Raw genomic sequence first — 23,038 nt, forward strand, 5'->3', positions numbered from 1 at the left:
AGCAAGAACAGCGCCCACCTGAGCTCATTCCTCAGAGATTTCAGTCTCCTGATGGACGACCACCTTGGTCACTGACATGTCTGGGTGCTGCTCCTTGGCCTCCTTGATGGCCTGCACAAGGACCTGAGGAGGACAGAAAGGACACCATCAGGCAGGAAGCAGCTTGGCTGGTGAGGTAAGGTCACAGGACAGCATTTTCCTGGCAAATTCAATCCTGTCTGCAGCACCAGGGCAGCATTAAGGCTAAGCCAAGCTGATGGTGACCTTCTCCACTCTATCCTGCACAGGGAGGCTCCTGGACTAAAGGCACAAGGACCGGGAAGGTCAGAGCATCTTTAAGGAATCAGAGAGGGACTTCAGGGGGAAGGCTGCACCTGCTAGGGGCATCTGGGAGGATCCACTCAGAAGTGAGTCTAAAGGACAAAGCAAAATCTGTGTTCAGCAAACAGTAGCTGGGAAGTTGCGAACAGGAGCGGAAAATGAAGACGCGTGCTACCAAAAGGAAGAGGTGGCTTTGGCTAAAGCAGGGAGAAGAAAGGAAGAGCGGGAGGCCTCGTTCCATGCCATGTACTAGCCCCACATGACTTATTGTTATATAGTTAATCTCACAACAACCCAGTGCACGAGGGGGATCATTATTTCCCTTTTATAAACAAGGAACTGAGGGGTCAGGGGTGAAGGTGCCTAAGGTTTCACAGCAAGTAACGCAACAGGCGTTTGAACTCAAGTCCATTGGACTTTCCTCTTTACCACAGTGTTTCAGATGGGGGCTGCTTTAGCATCTGAAGGGGTTTTGCTCGTTCCAGGTAAGCTGAGGGAGCAGACGGAAAGAAGAGCAATGAAGCCACTACTTGCCTTGGGCTGCAAGTCTCTGAGCCTTTAGCCTTTCTCAGAGAAGTCCCCCTCTCCCCATTAAAAAGGACTCTAGCTAGATCTGACCAGCTGCCTGTTGACACAGGCTCTTAAGGACCATCTCTAAGCCTGGCTGGTGTAGCTCAATGGTTGACCGTTGACCCATGAACCAAGAGGTCCCAGGTTGGATTCCAGGTCAGGGCACATGCTGGGGTTGCGGGCTCAATCCCCAGTAGGGGGTGTGCAGGAGGCAGCTGATTGACATTTCTCTCATGCATTGATGTTTCTCTCTCTCTCCCTCTCCCTTCTTCTCTGTCTAAAAATCAATAAAAATATATATATATTTTAAAAAGAACCGTCTCTAAGCCTTGGCTAGTGTGGCTCAGTTGGATGAGCATCATCGGTGCACCAAAAAGGTGCCAGTTTTATTCCCAGTCAGAGCACATGTCTGGGGTTGCAGGCTTGATTCCCAGTAGGGGGCTTGTGGGAGGCAGGCAATTGGTGTTTCTCTCTCACATTGACATTTCTCTCTCTCCCTCCCCCAACCCCCCTAAAAATCAATAAATATGTTTTTTAAAGAACCATCTCTAAGATGGAGGAACAGGGGAAGAAGGGAAATCCTCTTCTGGGCTCCTTTTTTTTTTTGGTTAATCCTCTCCCTCCTTGACCTCTTTTTGCTCAACTCATCTGCTCATGCTTCAAGGCCCAGTCCAAGCCCTCTCTTGGTTACTCTGGCCTTCACCTACCTCTCTATGAAAGCCTGCATCACACAACTTCTCCCGAATAGGCCTCCTGAAAGTGCTCCAGGGAGCACCACACCTTACTCCTTTCATGTGGCCCTCAGTACCCGGAGAACCGTGGGACCCTGCGCATCTCTCTGAGCTATCAAGTGAGCTTGCCCCTTTGTCACAACAGCCCTGAAGAAACCTCCGATTATCTTTATTCTATAGACAGTGGAACTACATCTCAGAGACGTAACATCATCTGCTCAAGGACTATGGAGTCGGGATTCAACCCAGGTCTATCTCACCCTGAACCCCACGCACTTTCTCTGCCCGCCACTCTTGCTGTCCAGCACAGACTGAGCGAGCACAGAGTGGGGGCCCAGATCACATGAGACTGAGGAGGGGGTGCAGGCTGGTGATGCAGCAGGAGCCACTGAGCTGGGGCAGACAGGCTGCAAGGCCTCTCACTTGGGTGAGCAGCCTTGTTGCTGGGACCCTGAGCCCAGCATTCTTAGCTGTAAGTCTCAAGCCTGCTACCCAGGGAACAGCCAGCACTCGGCTCAGGTTTTCTGTGTTTTTTAAGGCACCCAGCATATCAGCAGAGAGGCCAGCATCGCTCCAGCGCTCCTGTCAGTGATTCCAGAAGCTTCTGCATGCAGAGTCTCCCGCCCCCTCTTCTCTGCAGCATTAGTTCTAACCTCACTGGCAGAGAATTGGGAACATTAATCCTGACCTTATTATTTGCTAATTGCTTGTAGCACACAATTAGCACCTAATTAACATAAAAACATAGAATTTAGCTCTCAGAAAGGCCCAGAAATTATCTAGATCAATGTACTTTTTTAGGAGAGGGAAAAAAATCAGAGGTAAAGTGATTCGCCCAAAGTCACACAGTAAGTCAGTGATAGATGTAGGGCAGAAATCAAGTCTGGTCTGTGTCCCCCTAGTTGCCTCCTCAGCTATGACAGCCCTGAGGGTAGAGGTCATACCTTCCTTTTGCTTTGATATCACCTGCTGTCCCTAGCACACCATGTGACACATGCTGTATCTCACTTCAGTCTTACAACCTTGGCAGGAAGGTGCTAAAATGCCCATCTTATACACGAGGAGGCAGAAGCCTAGGGAGTTGAGAGCTAGGATTTGGTAAGACCTAGGATTTAAAGAGCTAGGATTTGGTTAAGACCTAGGATTTAAACTCAGCTGTTTGGAGTCTAAAGTCCATTTCTTCCTATTACACTTCCTTGCTTCCCCAGTCTACGGCCCCCACCCACAGGCCTCTGTGATCTGCATCCCTTTGTCTTTCTTCTTGCGTAAGAGCGACAGTAGCGGAGGGGGCTCTTCGGAGGTGAAGCTGGCAGAAGTGTCTTTTGCATCCATCAGTCTTCCTGCCCAGGACCCCTCCCATGCCCAGCGTCTCCTCAGCATTCCCACCTGATCATGGTCAATATCAGCATCTCCTGTGATCACAATTCTCTTTTCAATCCGGGTCTCTGATATCCCACCTTTGACAGTCTGAAACCAAAGGGAGGGGGTCATATGAGAAAGAAAGAAAAAGAAACAGCAAGAGATTATTCTGAAAGCTCCACTCTAAATTTTAATCTGCTGCTGGGTACTGGATAGAATAGCTTCTCACCTACTTGTCCAAATCTTGGCTGAACCTGCTAAATGAACACACCTCTATCCCCCTGGATTGCTAAAATCTTCAGTAAGTTAAACAGAAAGTCAGAATTCTCTAGTTGTTTATTTCCCCCTTTTTCTTTCTCATAAATATCACAGAAATTCAGTGAGTAAACAAAATAGATGTATTTTGTTTCTTCATTACTGTATATTTTATTTGACTATTTTCAGGAGGGGGAAAAAAATCAGAAGACTGGCCAAAAGTCTCACGCTACTTGAAATTGGGTTCTTCACTTTAAAGCATTTTCATATTATTGATGTCAAAAGGGCCTCAAATAATCCCCTCAGCGTGGCTTGGTTTCCTGACTTGACAGGTGAAGAAAACCAAGGTCTAGGTATGCTAAGTAATGGCTTCCAGTCATCCGTGTGTTGGTGACAGAGCTTGGTCAGAAATCTGGATTTCCTACTTAGAAGAAGATGCATTTTCTTCCAGGGCCACAGCAAACATGGGCTGTCCCTGACTTCCTGAGCGCAGTTCCAATGTCAGATATGTTGTCCCTCTTGTCCCCATAAGCACTACTGAACTAGGTCATAATTCCAATATTTCAGCATCCAAACTCTAGTTCCCATGGCCCTGATCCTGGACATGACATAAAAATTCTTTGTTGGACCCTGAGTTCTGATTTTTTGGCTTGGAAACTATGTTTGCATTATAATACCAACAAACTTGCCCTTAAACTGACTTATTAAACTTACCTCCACCGCCAGATAAGAGACTCACTAATCGGAGAGATGTGAAAAGAGAACAACCAGACGTGACTTTATGAGACTGCTAAGTAGGTGGGGCTGTTCTCAGGGTCTCTCTACGTTTATTCCTGGGGAAAGCAGCAGGTCCTTTCCACCTGGGACACTTGGCATAGTTTGGCTCAAAGGGGATGGAGCAGAAAACCCTGGTTTATGGACCAGGGTCCTTCCTGCAGAGAGACAGCAAGCTTGCTACACCACGGGATTCCAGAAGGAAGTACTGGCTGGTCTGTTACCTTGGTAATCTGAGTTGTGGTGGTGCTGCTGGTGGTCTCAGAGGTGATGGTCTGAGCTGTCAGCAAGACTCCTGGGTCCAAGTCCCCATTGCTCTCGTCAGTCTACAGAGGGGAAGGAAGCACAACCCATCATTGTGCCTCAAAGGAAGCCTTGTGGGCAAATGTTGTAGGATGCAGTTTTGCTCTTCAGCTGTCCATTCTAAATCAAACCCCCCGATTCCTTTACAGTGATCTCTTAATAAATCAAATGTTAAAAAATACCCTGGCAACATGGCTCCCTCTAAAAAAGTTGGAGGGGCCCAGTTTCCCTTAGCATTGGGTCTAATAGGGGTGGATCAGAAAGAGGAGGCAGAGTGTAGCCGGAGGTTCAACAAGAGTGACAATAACTACGCACTGTCATGATCTTTTCTGCTGCTCACACAGCCCTATGAAACTATTCAAAGGGCCGGGGTTTATACTCCCAGGTAAGAAAAGTCAGGCTCAGAGAAGGGAATGATTTGCCCCCAAACTCAAAACTAGTGAGTGGCAGTTGTCCTCTCTACAAATCTGGGGCTCCTTATACACAGCACCCAAAACAGGAAGGTGTAAGCTCTTGGTTGCTAAGGCATGAGTAGGTTCTGAATCATAGGGGGAGCTTTCCAGAAGGCCTGGCAAAGGCCAAGGAATCTCAGGCTATCTTCTTTGAAGATGGAGATGGGAGATGGGAACAAATGAGGTAGGAACTGTCCACTGAAGGCAAAGTGTAAGGAGATATAGACACTACCTCAAAGACATTTCTGACAACTCTATTACTGAAATGGATCCTCCTTATTACAGGAGGGATTTAAAAGTATTCAGGCCCTGGCCGGGTAGCTCAGTTGGTTAGAGTGTTGTCCCAATATGCCAAGTTTGCAGGTTCAATCTCTGGTCAGGGCACATAAAAGAAATAACCAGTGAATGCATAAATAAGTGGAACAACACATCGATGTTGTTCTCCCTCTCCCTCCCTCCCTCCCTCTCTCTCTAAATTAAAAAAAAAAAAAGTATTCAAAATGCTGAGCTATACAGTTCATCTATATGGAGAACAAGGGCTGGGCTACTTCTTGTTTCTCTGGAGCTCACCACATTATGAGAAAGACAAACATATTATGATCAGGCTGAGAAATGACATTAGCAAAAAGGAAGAGGGATGGTTAGTAGAGGCCAAACTCAACTTGATGAAAAGTTAGGGCCTTTAGACTCAGACCAGCTGATTAGCCCACAATCATTATGGAAACAAACAAGACTAGGAAGATAGAGGCTGCCTACAGCAACATGCTTTTCAGATGATAATGATCTAAAATACCTGGTACTGGTATTGCACACTGTCTCAGAAAGGAATTTAGAGAATTGCAATTATTTTCACAAAGAATCCTGAAGCAAACATGTGTTAGGCCATTATCTTTCTTTGCCACTTTATACAAGTCATCTGTATTATAAGCAGAGGCCTCCAACCTTTTCATGAGCAGGACTACATTTTATTAAGGACTACATTTTATTGAGATATGGGGTGGGGAGGAGATCAGGTGGAGGAAGGAGAAGAGTCCCTCGCTGGGTTCCCTTTCAAGTAGGAATTTAGACAAGACAAAGAGAGGGAACATGGTCATGTCACCTAAGTCTCACACATATGGCAGCATCATACTGGGCATATTATTAGCTAGTTCGCTGATACTTTCTTCAGCCCAGACCCTCTTATCCACCTTAGATTCAGACTTAACTATTATTTACTGCACTCCTACTATGTGCCAAGCACATAATGCAACTGTCATCTCAATTACACTTCTCACTATCTGAAGTAGGTCCTATTATTATACTCACTGCATATAGTTAAGAAAACTGAGGTCCAGAGAGGTGAAGTAATTGGTCACAGCTCTGTAGTTAATAAGCGTTTGAAATAAGACATAAAGCAAGAAACTTCTTGATTGAAGACTGAGGTTTGGGTCCCAGCTCAAATAACTGAGCAAGTTACTCTGACTCCTCTGAGTGTTAGTTTTCCCCTTTGTAAGAGGTGATGCTGTAGCAAGTGCTCTGCCTCCATCATAGCATTGTTCTGAAGGTCAAAGAGACTACAGAAACAAAAGTGCTTTATAAATTGTTATAAGAATATAAATTTGCATGCCAGGAGAGCTAAACCTTTTTTTTTAAATTGATATTTAGAGCGAGAGAGAGAGAGGGAGGGAGGGAGGGAAGGAGAGAGGACGGGAAGGAGGGAGGGAGGGAGAAAAGAGGAAGGAAGGAAAGAAGAGAGGGAGGGAGGGGGAAGGAATCATCTTCTAAAATCGTTGCTGTAATTATGCCACTTTATCACCACTATTAAAAAACTTCAAGCGACCTCTCATTATTTACCCAACTTGAATTCCACGCTCTAGACCACAAGAAAGAGAAGGGGGCGCATTCTAACATTCCATGTCTGTGAACGCACCAAGCACTTGACAGATGTCGTTTCACGTAATCCTCCCCCAGATCTTGCAACGGGAGGCATATTTCCATCTTACAGCTGAGGAAGCAGCGGCTGAGAGAGGTCAGTGATTTGTTTAAAGTGATCCAGCTAGTCATCCTGCAGGCCTCGGCCAAAACGTCACCTCCTCAGAGAGGTTTCCCTGACTATTCCAGCCCCAAAGTAGCAGCCTTTCATGTTATCTCAGATTATCTAACTCTTCATTTTAGTTTCTTCATAGCACTTATTACTGTCTGAAATTTATATATTTATTTATTGTTTTATTGCCTGTCTCTCCTGATCAAATGTGAGTTCTGGAGGACATGGCCAGTGTTTACCTGTACACTGCTTTGGCCTAATAAATAAATGCTCAAGAAATATTTAGTCCTGGCTAGTGTAGCTCAGTTGGTTGAGCACTGTCCTGTGCAGGGAAAGGTTTGATTCCTAGTCAGGGCACATTTTAGGTTCAGTCTCGGTCGGGATGTGTGTGGGAGGCAGTCGATCAACGTTTCTCTCACACAGATGCTTCTCTCTCTCCCTCTCCTTCCCCCTTTCTGAAATGAATAAAATAAAAAAAAGAAGCAAGCAATGAATGCATAAATAAGTGAAATGACAAATTGATGTCTCTCTCTCTCTCTCCTTCCTGTTCTCTCTCTTCAAAAAAATCAATAAATTTAAAAAATTTTTTAAAAAAGAGAAATATTTATTGCCTATGATCATGGAAGCTCCTGTGAGTGGGGTCAATGGGAGGGGTGGACTGTTCAGTGTGGCTGCAATACATAAACGAATGAACTAACAGCTTGGTTTATAGAGGGAAACATTTTTCTTACTGTTGGCTCTTGTGAATTAAAAAAAGGAAATAAAGATAATTCAACATAAGCAACCCTAGCTCACTCAAATTGCCAATAATAAAAGAAAAATTTTATTAAAAGTAGGACATAAATGGAATTTTAAATACTTAAATTCTTATGTGATGTTAAATTTAATTTAATTGCACTAATTGATTATAATTATTATAGCTGTTACTTATGTTTGCTTTCAGGCATGGCGCTCAAGTCAATTCCATGCAGTACAATCCTACCTTATAAAAGAGAAACATGCAAATTGACCGCACCTTCGCTACACCCACAGCCAATCGGAGCGAACAAGATGGCGGTTAATTTGCATATGCGGGCACTGAGTGCCCTGGGTCCAGGAAACATCCTCCGGACCCAGACCACTCCTAGCCTGTAGGCCCGTGCTTAGGTCCTGAGAGGCAGGGGTCCCAGAACGCCCCCTGGCCACTCGAAGCCTATGGGTGTAGGCGCCAAGCCACCTGGTGGGGCGGGAACATCCCCGCGTTCCCGCCCCGCCCCCAGCAGCTTGCAAAGGCTCCCACCCAAAGCAGCAGTTTGGGGCCACGCCCCCAGCCAGGCGCCCAGGACCGAGGGGCTGGCTACTGGCGTCTGGTGTGTGCCGAGACCCTGGTGGCCACTGCTGCGTGCTGCCTAGGGTCCCTGCATGCCCTGAGTCTGAGGCCCATGGTCAGGCTGGCTGCTCGCCTTGGGGCATTTGGAGACAGGGATGTTCCCGCCCCGCCCCAGAGGCTTTCCAAGCTCCAGCACCAAATGGCGGTTTGTGTCCACGCCCCCAGCCTAGCACCCTCCACAGGGGGATGGCTGCTGGCCTCTGGGGTGTGCGGAGACCCTGGAAGCCACCACCGGGTGGCAGGGACACACCCCTAGCCCAGTGGACACAACCCAGTGGCTGCATGAGCTGCAGAGGATACACCTTTTTTTAAAAAAAAATTATTGATTTTTTTTTACAGAGAAGAGGGGAGAGGGATAGACAGTCGGAAATATCAATGAGAGAGAAACATCCATTAGCTGCCTCCTGCACGCTCCTCACTGGGGATGTGCCTCCAACCAAGGTACATGCCCTTAACAGGAATCAAACCTGGGACCCTTCAGTCTGCAGGCCCACGGTCTATCTACTGAGCCAAACCAGTTTGAGAGTAAATACCTTTTCTGACAACTCATTGGCTAAGCTCCCTGTAGGCCACCACTTACAGTGTTCTTGGTAATTTGGGTTATAAGAATCCAAGAAGGTGATCTAGGGTTTTTCCACCACACTCTTGAAGGAAAAAATGAAGGTCCCTTGAGGGGTCCCAGATTGGAGAGACTGCAGGCTGGGCTGAGGGACAACACCCCCCCCGCCGCCGCCCCCTGCCCCGCCGTGCACGAATTTCGTGCACCGGGCCTCTAGTGCTTTATATAATCTTCCTAACAAAGTCATGAGGTAGATGCAGGCACTAACATCATGTGGACTGGAGGAGGGGGTGGGGCGGGGCAGCAAGGTTCAGAGATATTCTGTTATTTGCTTAAGTTAATAGGTGGAGAAGCCAGGACCTGAACTCAGGTTTGTTTGTCCCAAACCTCATGTTCTTAACCATTACACTAGACTGCCTTCCCTAAGTGAATAGGGTGGATATAAGCAATCAGATCCAAGACAATTTTGATTTTATAAAGTATGTCAGTTCATTCTTAGATCAGTGATCTCTTCTAAAAAGAACGGCCCCAGAAAAGCCTAGTGTTAACTGGAGTAAACAATTAGAAACCACGTGAACAAAGGTTATTTATTGCGCTTATTCCAGCCTTTGATCTGAGACATAAACCATGTCCTACCTGAGCAGCCTCGTAGGTGATGGTCTTGGTCTCAGTGTGGACAATAGGGACGTCTTTGGTTGGGATCTCACTTTTCACAGCATTGGCCGTGTCCGAGATGGTGACGGTCTGAGTCTTCACCAGGGGAGGCTGTGAAGCAGTAAAGACACAGTTACCGGAATCTTCTGAAGGCTGTGGAGAATTAATCTTCTGACATTGATCTGATCAAAGTGATAGCTCTAATCAAGCAAAAGGCTAGCTCAATCTCTGCCCAAGACTTGGACACTACTCCAAAGTAGCTCTGACAAGGTGTCAAATCATGAGGGATATTAAAGAACAGCATTACTGCAATCACTTTCATATGCTTAATGGAAAGCTATAAGATCAGGCAATTATGGCTGGTGATATAAAACACTTCAGACTGACCTTCAGAATTTGACAATAAAACTATTTGCCAAATAGCAGTCACTTTTGTTGTCCTTGTAACCATACCATTAAAAAAAATCAGCCACATTTCTTCCACTAAGTTCAAGTGGTACATGAAATAGCAGTGGCATTGCAATGCATTACCCTGGAATTCATTAACTTCTTTCAAATCAATGTCAGACATTCACTTTGAAGTGATTGAGAAGAAACAATATTTGGAAAACGGGAAAGAAAATAATCACTTGTACCACCACCTGGTGATTAATCTCAGAATTTCAGAAGAATGAACATTAGTGGATTATCAAAGGCTTCTTGTCCATCAGTTCACCTGCCCCAAGACTATAAATCACCCTACAACTACCATTTGATTGTGATTCAGTTATGTGGCCACCCACCTTAGCATAGGAGATTAGTGCCTAGGAGCATGGAAGCCCCTGTGAGTGGGGTCAGTGGGAGTGGTGGGCTGTACAGTGTGGCTACAATACATAAATGAATTTTGGGAGCCTGAAATCTCATAATAAAATCAGTTATCCCTTCTAATTAGGAACATTTGAATTTTTTGAGCATGGTCTCAGAACACTGTTGGTTCCTCATCATATAAGTCTCAGAAATTCATCTCTTTACATTGCCCACACTTGAGTAAGGAAAAGAGAAACACACACCAGCTTCATAAAGGCAAACAGCTGGAGTTTACCCTCAAGAGTCTTGTTAAAGCATTTCATGGAGTTAATTCCTCTGACTAAATTTCTTTATAGTCATCAAGGGCTTCAATTTTATTCTGTGATTTTGAGAAAAGCAGACAGACTACTACCCTCATCACCATCACCATCACCACCACCACCACCACCACCACCACCACGTCCACCTCCTCTACAGAACAGATTCTGGCCCTCTCCCAAAGTGAGTCATTAGACCTGCATCATTAAATCAGTTACTACCTGGAAACTTCGAATGAGGGTGGGGAACTGGTTACCCACACAAGAGTCAGGAAATGATCCATTTTGCTTTCCAAGTGGCTCTCCTGGTGTAACATGTTCTTCACTACTCTCTGCCTCTGTTTCACCAAGTTGCAGCTGAGAGGAAGCTGGTGATACTGAGAGCTTTAAGGCACTGGCCTGTTCCTCCACTGCTATACATTCCCCACTTGGGCCTCTTGGCATTTCCTTAATAGCAAGATGGCCAGCAGCCCCCTGCTCCTTCTCTTCTGTTTCCTTGCTGCTTATGGAGAGGGAGCCAAAGTCAAAGCTTTGTGAAGACTCCGCGGGGGTGGTCATTTGGCTCTTACTAGGAATTACTGAATGCTTGGGGCCCTCCCATTCAGAGTCAGGGTTGGTAGATGGCCCCTTTGTCACGGCAGCCGCCTCCTCTGTGCGAATGCCATTTATATTCTACAAATGAATGAACACATACAAAAGCAAGAAGATTAGGAATAAATGGGGAATATAGTAAACGCTGAGAATCAACAATGATTTTTAAGAGGCCTCAAAAATATTAATATTAATACTAATATAAACTAATAATCTTAGCTCGTGAGGTAGTCAAAGGAAGAATTAAGCAGCTTAAGCAGTTCCAGCCATATTTTGGTTATGTTTCTAGAACTCTGTTAATCTGAGAAGTAATTTCGATGTCTCTTGCCCTGTACCAAGCACTTTGTATTATTTTGGTCTTTCCTGTATAACATACTCTCATACTTAAATGAGTTACTTTGCTATTCCTAAACACCCAACTCATTACTAGACACAGGGAACAATGCAACTTAAGAGTCAATCAAAACATATTCTTTATGTTTCAACTTGAGGAGCCTGATCAAGTTGAAAAATGTTTCATATCTCCAAGCCATATGTATCATCATACTAGCATCTAATGCAGAAGCTGAAATCTAGACTTTCGTTGGCAGCGATATAAAAGTTGAGTTCATCTGGCACAGGCTTAATCCAATTATTGCCATGAATTCAATGTAATATCAAAAGTAGTGAAACATTTCTTTGTAAACAAAATAAAAGTGACCCAGCAGCTGAGGTCATTTCTTCACAGATGAATGACTAACATCTGCAACCCCTAAGGGAAATGAATCCTGGAAACACAGTTCCCTCTGAGGCTAAACATCTCACATCACAGGAAAACAGATCTAAAATAAGTACTTTCAAGAGAATGTGGATGAGAAGAAAATGCCACAATAGATAGACCTATTCCTAAAGTTTAAAGAAAGGCGCTGAAGGTGGAAGAGAAGGAGTTCACACTAGTAAGAAAAGAACAAGTCATCTGAAAAACGAACTATCTAGCAGAAGCCAAATGTCATGGGAAGTAACATATTCAAGTACTCAACAGAAAGCTGTAAATATGCCATTTGGGCCTGAAAATCTAGTAAGGGCAATTTACCATATTACATACCACATAGGAACTGAATCACAGACAGGCTCTCTTAAGAAGGTGTTTCTGAAGTAAATGACATATGCTTGGACCAGCTTACACATTTTAGTACCCACATCCCTGCTGCTCCTTTACTTGTAAACAAGCCTACATTGTGATATTGTGATGAACATAAACCAGCACTCTGTTAAGGCAAGAAAAGAGGCAGTGTACCAAGAACTTGAGGCCAGTTTTCTTCTAAGCCATCTTTTTTTTTTATTTTATTGATATCAGACAGGGAGAGGGAGAAAAAGATAGAAACATCAATGATGAGAGAGAATCATTGATCGGCTGCCTCCTGCATGCCCCCTCCTGGGGATTGAGCCCGCAACCTGGGCATGTGCCCTTGACCGTAATCGAACCCAGGACCCTTCAGTCCGCAGGCCGACGCTCTATCCACTGAGCCAAACCAGCCAGGGCTCTTCTAAGCCATCTTGAAACAGGAGCATCACAATTTCGATTAGGCAGGTCTTTCACTGACATTATAAATTGACTAAGGACATTAAAAAATGGAATTGAGAAATGACCATGGAAATTATCCCTGTCAGCAGATATAACAGAGATACATAAAATATCTTGCTAAAGCCGAAACCGGTTTGGCTCAGTGGATAGAGCGTCGGCCTGCGGACTGAAAGGTCCCAGGTTCGATTCCGGTCAAGGGCATGTACATTGGTTGCGGGCACATCCCCGGTAGGGGGTGTGCAGGAGGCAGCTGGTCGATGTTTCTCTCTCATCGATGTTTCTAGCTCTCTATCCCTCTCTCTTCCTCTCTGTAAAAAATCAATAAAATATATTTTAAAAAAAATATCTTGCTAAGGGTATATGATTTCATCATACTCAAAATGAGGATAATTCTCAATTTGACTTATAGGGTTCTGAGGATCAAATACAATAATCTAAATGAAAGCACTTTGTAAAATCTAAAGTATCATATAGATTCACTTAATCCAATCAACATTATCAGAGCACTTATAATATGCTAGGGCCTGGGGACACTAGAATGAATTTGTAATATTATAAACATACTAGAGGACTGGTGCATTTGTGCATCGGTGGGGTCCCTCGGCCTGGCCTGCGCTCTTGCAATCTGGGACCCCTCGAGGGATGCCAGAGAGCTGGTTTTGGCCCCATCCCTGCAGGCCAGGCTGAGGGACCCCACTAATGCACAAATCCATGCACCAGGCCTCTAGTATGCATATAAGATCTTTGGTTAATCTCTTCCCACCCTCCCCACTACCCCCTTCCTTCTGAGATTCATCAGTCTGTTCCATGTTTCCATGCCTGTGGTTTCTGCTCCTGCGCTGAGCATCTGCCCCCTGGTGGTCAGTGCGCATCATAGTTACTGGCCAGTCGGCAGGTCGCTTAGGCTTTTATATCTATAGACTAGAGGTCTGATGCACGAAATTCATGCAAGGGCCTTGGCCCCAGCCCCCACCCACCGCCGCCATGGCCAGGAGTCTCTGCCGCCTCTGCCTTGGCCCCCGCCTGCTGCGGCTTTGTCTGGAAGGATGTCCAGTCTAATTAGCATATTACACTTTTATTATTATAGATTGTATTTTCTAAGGCACTTATCTTACCATTTCTTTTGGGTTACACAAGCTTATATAGAGAAATCAAAAAATAGATTAGCTGATAATAAACCAATAGGCTTTCTCAAATTGCTACATGCTAGCTCTGTGAATGGCACATCCAAACCTATTCACATGGAGAGGAACTTCATGGCTTTTCCATATATATATGCATATATGTATGTATACACATACACATACACACACACACACACACACACACACACACACACACATTTACAACTGAGAAGGCTAATTAATAACCAGGAAAATACCCAAGATAATCAGTCAAGTAAGAGACAATTTTATATCAGTCTACTCAAGTGATAAGAGGTGGTCTGTCATCAAGAAGCCATTTGTGAATTAAACATTGTGTAGGCCAGCACCACCTGGCCCAATGTTGCCTACTGCTGAATAAAATTAGATAGATCAATAATTTTTTCAAAATATAGACAGGGGAGACCAAGGGTAAAAGCTGTAGCCACAGTAATATCAATTCAACAAATATTTACCGATCACCTAATATGTGTTAGTCATTGGAAGGAAAGGAAAACTGATAGCAGTTGAGCTAAATTGCCACTTACAGCATTCTCACATAAGGTCAAATCCACCTCTCCAGTTGGCTCGGTTGTCCAGATCTCTTGGACAACACAGCCAACGACTTACTGGACATCCTCCCCGGCATATGGAATGCAATATGCCCCAAATTAAACTCATCTCTGCTGCCATCTGGACCTGTCACCCCAACCTCCTCCATCATTCCTATTATGCTGGTAGATAGCGCCATCATTCACCCAGTCCTCCATGCCAGAACCCTGAGAACCATCCTCAATGCCTTTCTTACACTCACCACCACCTCCCATAGATTATGTCAGCAAGTCATTTCTCTTCCACTTTAATATCTCCCTCACCTACCTGCTTGTTTCGATCCCCACACTTACTATCTTCATTCAGGCTCTTATAACGCCTCACCTGGCTTACTACTCGTACATTAAACAGTTTTCTTCTTACCTTCTTTCTTATCTCAAACCTTCCTTAAATATACACTCTATTCTTCTGCTAAAGTGTTATTTCTAAAAAAGAAACATTGAAAATTCCATTTTTCAGTTTAAAACCCTTCAGTGGTTCTTCATTGCCTTCTGGTTAAAGTCCAGACCCTTCAGTAAGACAGAAAATACTTGAAAATATGACTCCTACCTCTCTCTTGAGCTTCACCCTGCTACACCTCCACACACATCCTTCTCTCCATTAATTCAAAATTATCTGCAGTTTCTAGAACAGAGCATGCTTTCTTTTGCCTCTGTGCATTTGTAAATACTGTCAATATCGTTCCATCTGCCTGGAAGTCCATGCTCAGCTCAAGGGTCAGTTCTTCTGAACGTTTCCCCCTGGCTGCCTAGAGTATGTTTAGATACCATTCCTCTTTTGATCCCATTGTACTCTGTCATTAATGATTTAGTCATTAGTCTTTTCTATTAGACTATGAGCTCCTTGGAGGGATAAGCACTTACTATGTTACTTAGCTATGTTACTATGTACTCTCTTGTACAGTTTTTAGCACCTAATATATGTTAAGTAAAAACTTGTTGAAAGTATACAATATCCATACTTGAGACTTCTGGTTCGCCTTGTGCTATGCAAAAACTGAAAAGGTATGTTTAGAAAGAACATAAAATATGACCTATTGTCTAGTCTAGCATTTTATCTCCTACATCAGTAAAATAAGAGGAAAACTAACATTATTACATGTTCACCATGTGCCAGGTACTGTGCTAGTCACTTAAACATGTTTCCTCATTTAATTTTTCAGCTCACTATGAGGTAAGTCACTATCTCTATTTTCTAGGTGAAGAGATGGAGAGGTTAAGCAACTTAGAACTAGTAAGTGATGGAGCTAGGATTTAAACTCAAATCAGTCTCTGCTTCTAAAGTCCATTTCTTCTCATGGCACCAGAAAGCATTTTAAGTAGGACCAAAGGATAAATCCATCAAACCTGACTACACTTTTGAGAAATGCAAAGGTTAGCCAAAGTCTGCTTATCAGAGTCTGATTTTAGTGGCCAACACTATTCTTTTCTTTCTTTTTCTGCACATAAAGGGTTTATATTAAATGTTTTAAGGATAGGATAGAGTTACATCATAAGGATAAAATTTACTTACAAAATTAAAGATTTATATTGCTTATATTTCTAAATGGAGAGAACAGGGAACTCTCTACACATTGTATAAAGTTAAAATTAAAAATGAGTCTGGCTGTTGTGGCTCAGTGGTTGAGCACTGACCCATAAACCAAGAGGTTATTGGTTCGGTTCCCAGTGAAGGTACATGCCGGGTTTTGGGCTCAATCTCCAGTATGGGATGTGCAGGGGGCAGCCGATTGATATTCTCTCATTGATGTTTCTATCTATCCTTCTCCCTTCCTCTCTCTCTAAAAAAATCAATAAAAACCTGTTTTTTAAAAATGAATTCAAGCTTAAAAGATGAGGTCATTACCTAATTTTAAGATGCAAACACGAAGACCTCTGATGTACACATTCGTTCAAACTGCACCACAATGATAGAAAATACAAAAAGTGCAGCATTTCCAAGGAACCACACACATTTCGATCATAATTATTTGTTCCCGTTTTTTCTTTGGAGAACTTTCATTTTGTTAAAATATACTTTTTATTGATTTCAGAGAGGAAGGGAGAGGGAGCGAGAGATAGAAACATTAATGATGAGAGAGAATCATTGACTGGCTGCCTCTTGCACACCCCCTACTGGGGATCGAGCCTGCAACCTGGGCATGTGCCTTTGGTTGGAATTGAACCTGGGACCCTTCACTCCGAAAGCCAATGCTCTATCCACTGAGCCAAACCAGCCAGGGCTAAAACTTTCATTTTTCAAAAAGATAATCAGCTTAAGAATGTTTTCAGCCACTACAATTTGTGACCATCAAAACAGTCTTCTAATGGGTCCACATCATTCAGAGATTCAAGCCCAATGCACTTTGGGGTTTGGCATGTAAAACAATAATAGAAATGAAATCTGGTTTGGAGGAAACTGTGATTGTTCTAAGATGTACAGTCCCTTCAAATGCCGCATGTCACATACAACTGGAAAATCACCTTCTGTTGGCCCCACATTTGCTTCACAAGTGCACTTTATCCTATAACCACTAAAACAGCACAGTAAGCACATACACAGACAACTGAAAACAAGTAAAATCAAAGATAAAAAACCTAAATATCTTATTTTTAAATCTTTATTGTTGAAAGTACTATATATGTTCCCTTTTTCCCCTAAACATGCATTTTTCATTAGTTACATTCAACATTTTACTTAGAATAGACAGGCAAAAAAAAAAATTGAGCAAAAAAAAAGAGAGAGAGAGGACTCGTGGACATGGACAACAGTGTGGTGATTGTGGGGTTGCGGGAGCTAGAGGTGGAAGAGAGCATAGAGAGGATAAATGGTAAAGGAAAAAATAAAACAAATTACATTTAAATAAATAAATATATAGATAGATAGAAAGATCAATCAATCAATGGAGAAGGCTGAAAAGCCAGAAGAAAAGATTGAGGCAAAAAAATATATAAAACCTCTACGACATAAAACACTCAAAATTTGGAATATAACATCAGGAAATTTTAACTGACAATGTGCTTTTGGCTATGACCATCAGCAAGGGTTATATAAAACTCTGAACAATTGCAAATACCAAAGTGGTCTGGAAACTTTGAAGGGAACTTCTCAGGGACATGAATAAATATATGACTGCATCTGAATCATCCACAATGACAGACAAAATTGAGACTTAATATGATTCAAAGGTGTTAATTCAGATGTTGTTTATCTGGACTGATGGGGTATCTACAAGAAGAAAGATGCTAAAATAGAAAGACCAGCTGCTTGTATAAAGTACTACAAGGCTATCTAGTTGGTTTCAAAAACATGAGGAGGAAGAATGTTAGATAAGTATTTAATTGAGTAGGAACACTATTGATGGAAAATTCTTAATTTTACTTAAAAAGTCAATAGTTCCCACTATGTATGATAATTCAATACTTTCTTTGGTGGGGGGACAGGGGATTTTTTTTTTATAGATATCTCTTGAAAACTATTTATTCAAAGAGATATATCTCAGGATTATCCAACTCCATGTATGTGTGTACTTTGGGGAGTTATAAATTACCTCTCCCTTGCCTTATTAGATATTCTAAATATCAGTAAGAGCAGGATATGTTTGTTTTACAGCCATTTCATTAAATGCAATCCAGAGTTTTGTGTGTGTGTTTCTTTTCCAGTAAAAAAGAAAAAAAAAGAAAAAAGAAAACCACACAGAATATATAAAGCCTTCCTTGAAGTAAAGGATTTATATAGTTGAAGAGACTATTAGTACAACTGCAGTTGTGCTTACAAAACTATCTTATCCTATTAGCGTCACAATGAAAATACATCCTGAAAACCTTTCTAATTTTGCTACATAAGCAAGAGCCATATGTTTTTTTCTGGAAGGCCTATGTAGTGATTTCTGCCCCACACATGTGATCACTTGTCCCTGTTTAGTGAAGATCAACTTTACTTTTGGGGAACAATACAAAAACAAACCCTTTCTCTGTTAGAAGAAAGACAAGAGCCTGGTGGTGCCTCATTTTTATGTTTCTATATATTAAGGTCCTGGGTAGGCAGATAAGAATGAAGCGAACAACAGTAGTATCACTGCCAACACGGCCATGTGATTTCGAGGAAGTGCTTTCATCTAGGACATGATTAGATGCTGGAATAAGGAAAGAAGGCAAAAATGCTAACTTCAAAGACCAAACCCTCCTCTCGATAATGTGATGTTTCATTTCTTATCCATTTGAAAATATTTTCTTATGTGTATAATTATACACATGAAAAAGACCTTAAGGTATGTTATACTTAAATACCACTAGTGGCAGGACTGCAAATAATTTCATTTCTTTCTTTGTGTTGTTTTTTTCTAACCTTCCTAAAACAAATACGCATGACTTATTTTAAAAAATGTTACTACATTCTTTCCTTATGCAAACTTTTGTATCTGGTTTCATAATGATGTGATCTATAAAACCTGAAGAGTCTGGTAAACAATTTATGTTTTGCTTAATGTTTCTGATTTAGAGATGGCAGGGATATTCTCAGGAATGTGAATAAAAATATGGTTGTAACTGTGATTTAATCCCTAAATAAATGTTCTTATTAGATACCTGCTTTTGCAGCAGTGAAGACACTAAAAGAAAATTATTACTCTCTTGGCAAAGTCATGATAGCAACGATGAATATAAAATCTTAAAGATCCCCAAACTTGATCTGAACAATAACTCTAGATTAGTGATATTATAGATCAACACTATCATTCTTCACATCAGAATGGTTTATCTATCTATCTATCTATCTATCTATCTATCTATCTATCTATCTATCTATCTTGCTGACATCTTGTTTTATTAAAGTCAGGTATGAGACATCAGAATGAATTGACCAAATTCAGCAGACAATGTTTCATTGTCATTTCAAAAGAGAAACCTATTAGGTGATTTGGGGGTAAATCAGAGAGAAAGCAGTAATCCAATCTCCAGGATAGATTTAGTTAAATGAGGATACCGACAATATGTACAAATGGCAGTTAAATATCCTACCTAATAAAATGGTAATATGCAAATTACCATCACTCCGCTACGCCCACGATTGGGCCAGCGGGAGGTGCAGGGGGCGGGACTCGGGGTGGCCGGGGTAGCCGATTGGGCCAGCGCCTGCGCCATGGCTGTGCTGCGGCACAGAAGGGGCCTATGGGGCAGCGAGCTCATGTCCCGCCGTGGACCATCAAAAGCGGGGGAACTGGGTGCCTGTCTGCTCCGGCACCAGGCCTTTCAGAAGCCTCCGCCGCGCCGGAGGCTTCCGAAAGGCCTGGTGCACCAGCGGACAGGCACCCAGCTCCCCCGCGATCGAAAGCGAAAGCGTGTAGGGGACCCTACACGTGCATGATTCAATCATGCACTGGGCCTCTAGTCTTTACATAATAAACTCAGGGCCAAGTGGTGGTTGTGGCAATGGTGGAACCTTGGGGAAAAGACAAACTTTTATCAGAGCTGGTCTCTGTGTTTAATTACAGCATCTTGTTATGTTTCTGTGCATTCTCCAGAATTATAATGTTACTAGAAACCCGGTGCATGAAATTCATGCACGAGTATGGTCCCTAGGCCTGGCTGGCGATTGAAGCGCGAGCGTCTGGTGTGGAAGGGCAGGTCCCAGTTTACCTCTGGGCCCTGGGCAGCACCTGGGCCCCGGGGTCCTGCACATCCCCCTCCGCCTGAGTCACGGTGCCCAAGTACCCACACGGAGATGTGGTGAGCGCAGCCAGACGCTGCAGGCCAGGGTGCAGCGTGGGCCTCTGGGCCACCCAGCGGCGTTGCATAGAAGCTGGGCGGGTAGCGGGCTCTCCCCCTGCCGGCTTCGCAGACCGACTCCTGTGGGCCCGGCTCACCTGAAAGAGGCCGTGCGGGTGCTTCCCCTGTGTGTGAGCCCTGGCGTCCCAGGGGAGGGTAGCAGGGGGAGTGAGAGCGAGCTCGATGGACACCCCGCATTCTCACTGCACCTCTGTTCCCAAGTAGCTGGCAAGAGGTCGCACAGCACGTCACCGACGCCCACCATGTTCCGTGCTGCCCCCTGGTGGTCAGCACATGTCATAGCGAGCGGTTGAACTCCCAGTCTCCTGGTCGAACAACCGACCGCCTAAGGGGACAATTTGCATATTAGGCTTTTATTATATAGGATAAGCACAGAAATAAACCAGTCAGCAATGTTACTGAGTCCAAAACAAGCAGAATTAGACAGCTGAGAGAAAATTTTGAGAGAAAGAAGAAAACAGTCATGTCCGTTATAAAGCTAACTTCTAATGAGGGCCTTGGAATCACTACCTGTTTACATTTCCAAAAAAAGCTTTCCCTCATATTCTATTCAATGTTGTCAAAGCTCTATCTTTACAATATCTGTGAAAATTTTATCTTCTTATATATGCATGTTCAAACAGACATTATAAATAAATTAATAAATATGGGCTTTCTTGTTGAAATTATACAAGACAAACTTTAAGGGAGAGCTATTAACATGCTAAAGTAACATTTTATTTTATCTAATTGACTAAACTGAGAAGAAACAAATGATAATTGCAGAAAGAACTTGCATAGTCCAACCAGACCAAAATACAAATTCTTTCACTAAACTGCATAAATACCCTGGCTACCTTACTGAACCAACACCATCTTTAATAGTCTCAAACCCTATATTCCAAACAATAAGAGTTTCACATTTACATAAATACACTTAGGGACTCAAGTACAGAATACCAACAATACTTTCTTTGATGAAGAAGAAATAATTATATTAGAGTTACAAAATGTCATTTGTTTTGATGATAGTGTTTTTGGCTTGTTTGCTTTTGGATACCAACCTAATTTTCTTCTGATCTTGTGATTGAGGCTTGGTTTAATTAACAGGAATGTAAACTATTGATCTACCTAAATAGCCCCAATAAAAAGGAAACTACTATTTTCTTCTAAAAAATTCAATTCTTTTTTATTGAATGATTTTAATACTGCAACCAGATTATCTCCACGGGGGCCAATCAAAAGCCCTGAGACCTTCTGTCTCACAAACAGGCAAGGCCTCATCTCTCATTCTCAACTTCTGGTTCCTACTGACTGAAAGAGATCCAATTTCAGTTTCTGGGAGATTCTGTGTGACTCAACCTGGGGGGTTTAAGGCAAGATAAAAGGAGTCCCGTATTAATAAATCAATTCATTAGTGGTTTCCCAATCTTAGAGAACCATTTTAAATGCCTACTTTTTTATAAAGCATTAGGGCATCACAAATTCCAACCTTCTCCTTAAGTCACTGGAACTTCCACCACATTTTCATTTGGGGACTAAGTGACTTAGACAGTTGTGGAGTAAGAGAGAATGTCACTGGACTGAAACATAGAAGACCTGGGGTCTAACTCCACTTTTCTCACTTAAAAGAGGCTTTTTCTTGAGCAGTCTCTGAACCTCTCTGGGACTCAATTTAATCATATAAAGCAAGAACATCACTATCTACCTGATATGGCTAAAGGGAGGGTTAACTGTGTAGAGTGCTCAAAATGACCTGCTAAGCTCTGATAAAAGTTTGCCTTTTCACCAAGATTCCACCATTGCCACAACCACCACATGGCCCTGAGTTTATTTGCCTTTGTACTATATTTCTTAAAATATTACTTTTTGCAAAGAAACATGAACCAGAGCAATAAGGGCATCTAGTCCGTACATGGAAGTGTTTCTTGAGCACACGAAGTGGGCCACGCCTATGGATTTAACTAAAGCTGACTTCCTTTTAGCTCAGCAAGTTCTCGGCGAGGTTCTCATTATATTTTACAGAACATGACCAGGCAACATTCTGAAGAAAGAAATTGTGATAGAAAATAAGAATTAAATAGGTACACTATGAGGATATTTAATAAATATTCCTTAGTCAAGATCCTTCCAAAGAATAGTAGGTAGGCCATTTTTAATAGTTTTGATATACACTATTAAGAAAGAAAATAGGGAGAACACTTCTGATTTATGACAAAACTTACAATCATTTTAAAGCTTAATAGATTTATTGCTGTTTCTAAGCCCAAAGCATATCTTTCTATGTTACTATCCACAGACTAATTTCCTAACTTTTGCCTAAAAAGAGTCTGGAATTTAGCTTACTACCTCTGTAGTCACTGACACAATGGAACCCTAAATTCACTACCTCTATTAAACTACCACTGGTTTTCACATTTTCTTCAATCTATTTTGCCATTCTATCAGTAAACTGAGAGTCAGGACTGGCCTTGTGATGTCTCCAACGCCTTTTCAATGACTCTGGCCTGTTGAGATGCAAAGACCTCAGGGGAAGCTGATCCATTAAATTTTTATCAGTATCTTTGGACCTTAGAAAAAGGGGATTTGGGGATTCATTAGACATCTTAATAAGATTTGCATAATTTTTTTCCCATCCTCACCCAAGGATATGTTTATTGATTTGAGAGGGAGAGAGAGAGAGAGAAACATTGATGTGAGAAAGAAACATCACGGTTGCCTCCCCTCCACACCCTGACAGGATCAAATCCACAACCTGGTTATATCCCCTCCTGACCAGAAATTGAACCCACAACCTTTTGGTGTACAAGACGACGCTCCAACCATCTGAGCCACCCAGCCAGGGCTAAGATTTGTATGATTTTTGAAAATAAGTTTTGATAAGAAAAAGGGAGTGAGCAGAAGGTGGCAGT

General features: G+C 42.7%; 1 protein-coding gene across 11 annotated transcripts in view; it reads right to left on the reverse strand.

Annotated features, from left to right (window-relative positions):
• The window catches only part of EPB41 (erythrocyte membrane protein band 4.1), a 162,525-nt gene that overhangs the window by 3,413 nt on the left and 136,074 nt on the right, over nt 1-23,038 (reverse strand). For 7 of the 11 annotated variants that reach the window (XM_079776694.1, XM_079776687.1, XM_079776691.1 and 4 more), the window contains 5 exons: nt 10,696-11,145; nt 9,353-9,481; nt 4,235-4,336; nt 3,009-3,089; nt 19-123 (listed from right to left, as the gene is read on the reverse strand). In XM_079776694.1, the coding sequence (XP_079632820.1) occupies nt 25-123; nt 3,009-3,089; nt 4,235-4,336; nt 9,353-9,481; nt 10,696-11,145 (861 nt within the window). In that variant the 3' untranslated portion in view covers nt 19-24. The remainder of the gene's footprint in view (nt 1-18; nt 124-3,008; nt 3,090-4,234; nt 4,337-9,352; nt 9,482-10,695; nt 11,146-23,038) is intronic. The other 4 variants (XM_079776693.1, XM_079776692.1, XM_079776684.1 and 1 more) reach the window with 1 other exon arrangement.

Source organism: Cnephaeus nilssonii (assembly GCF_951640355.1).
Source record: "Cnephaeus nilssonii genome assembly, chromosome: 7".
In the NCBI taxonomy this organism is placed as follows: domain Eukaryota; kingdom Metazoa; phylum Chordata; class Mammalia; order Chiroptera; family Vespertilionidae; genus Cnephaeus; species Cnephaeus nilssonii.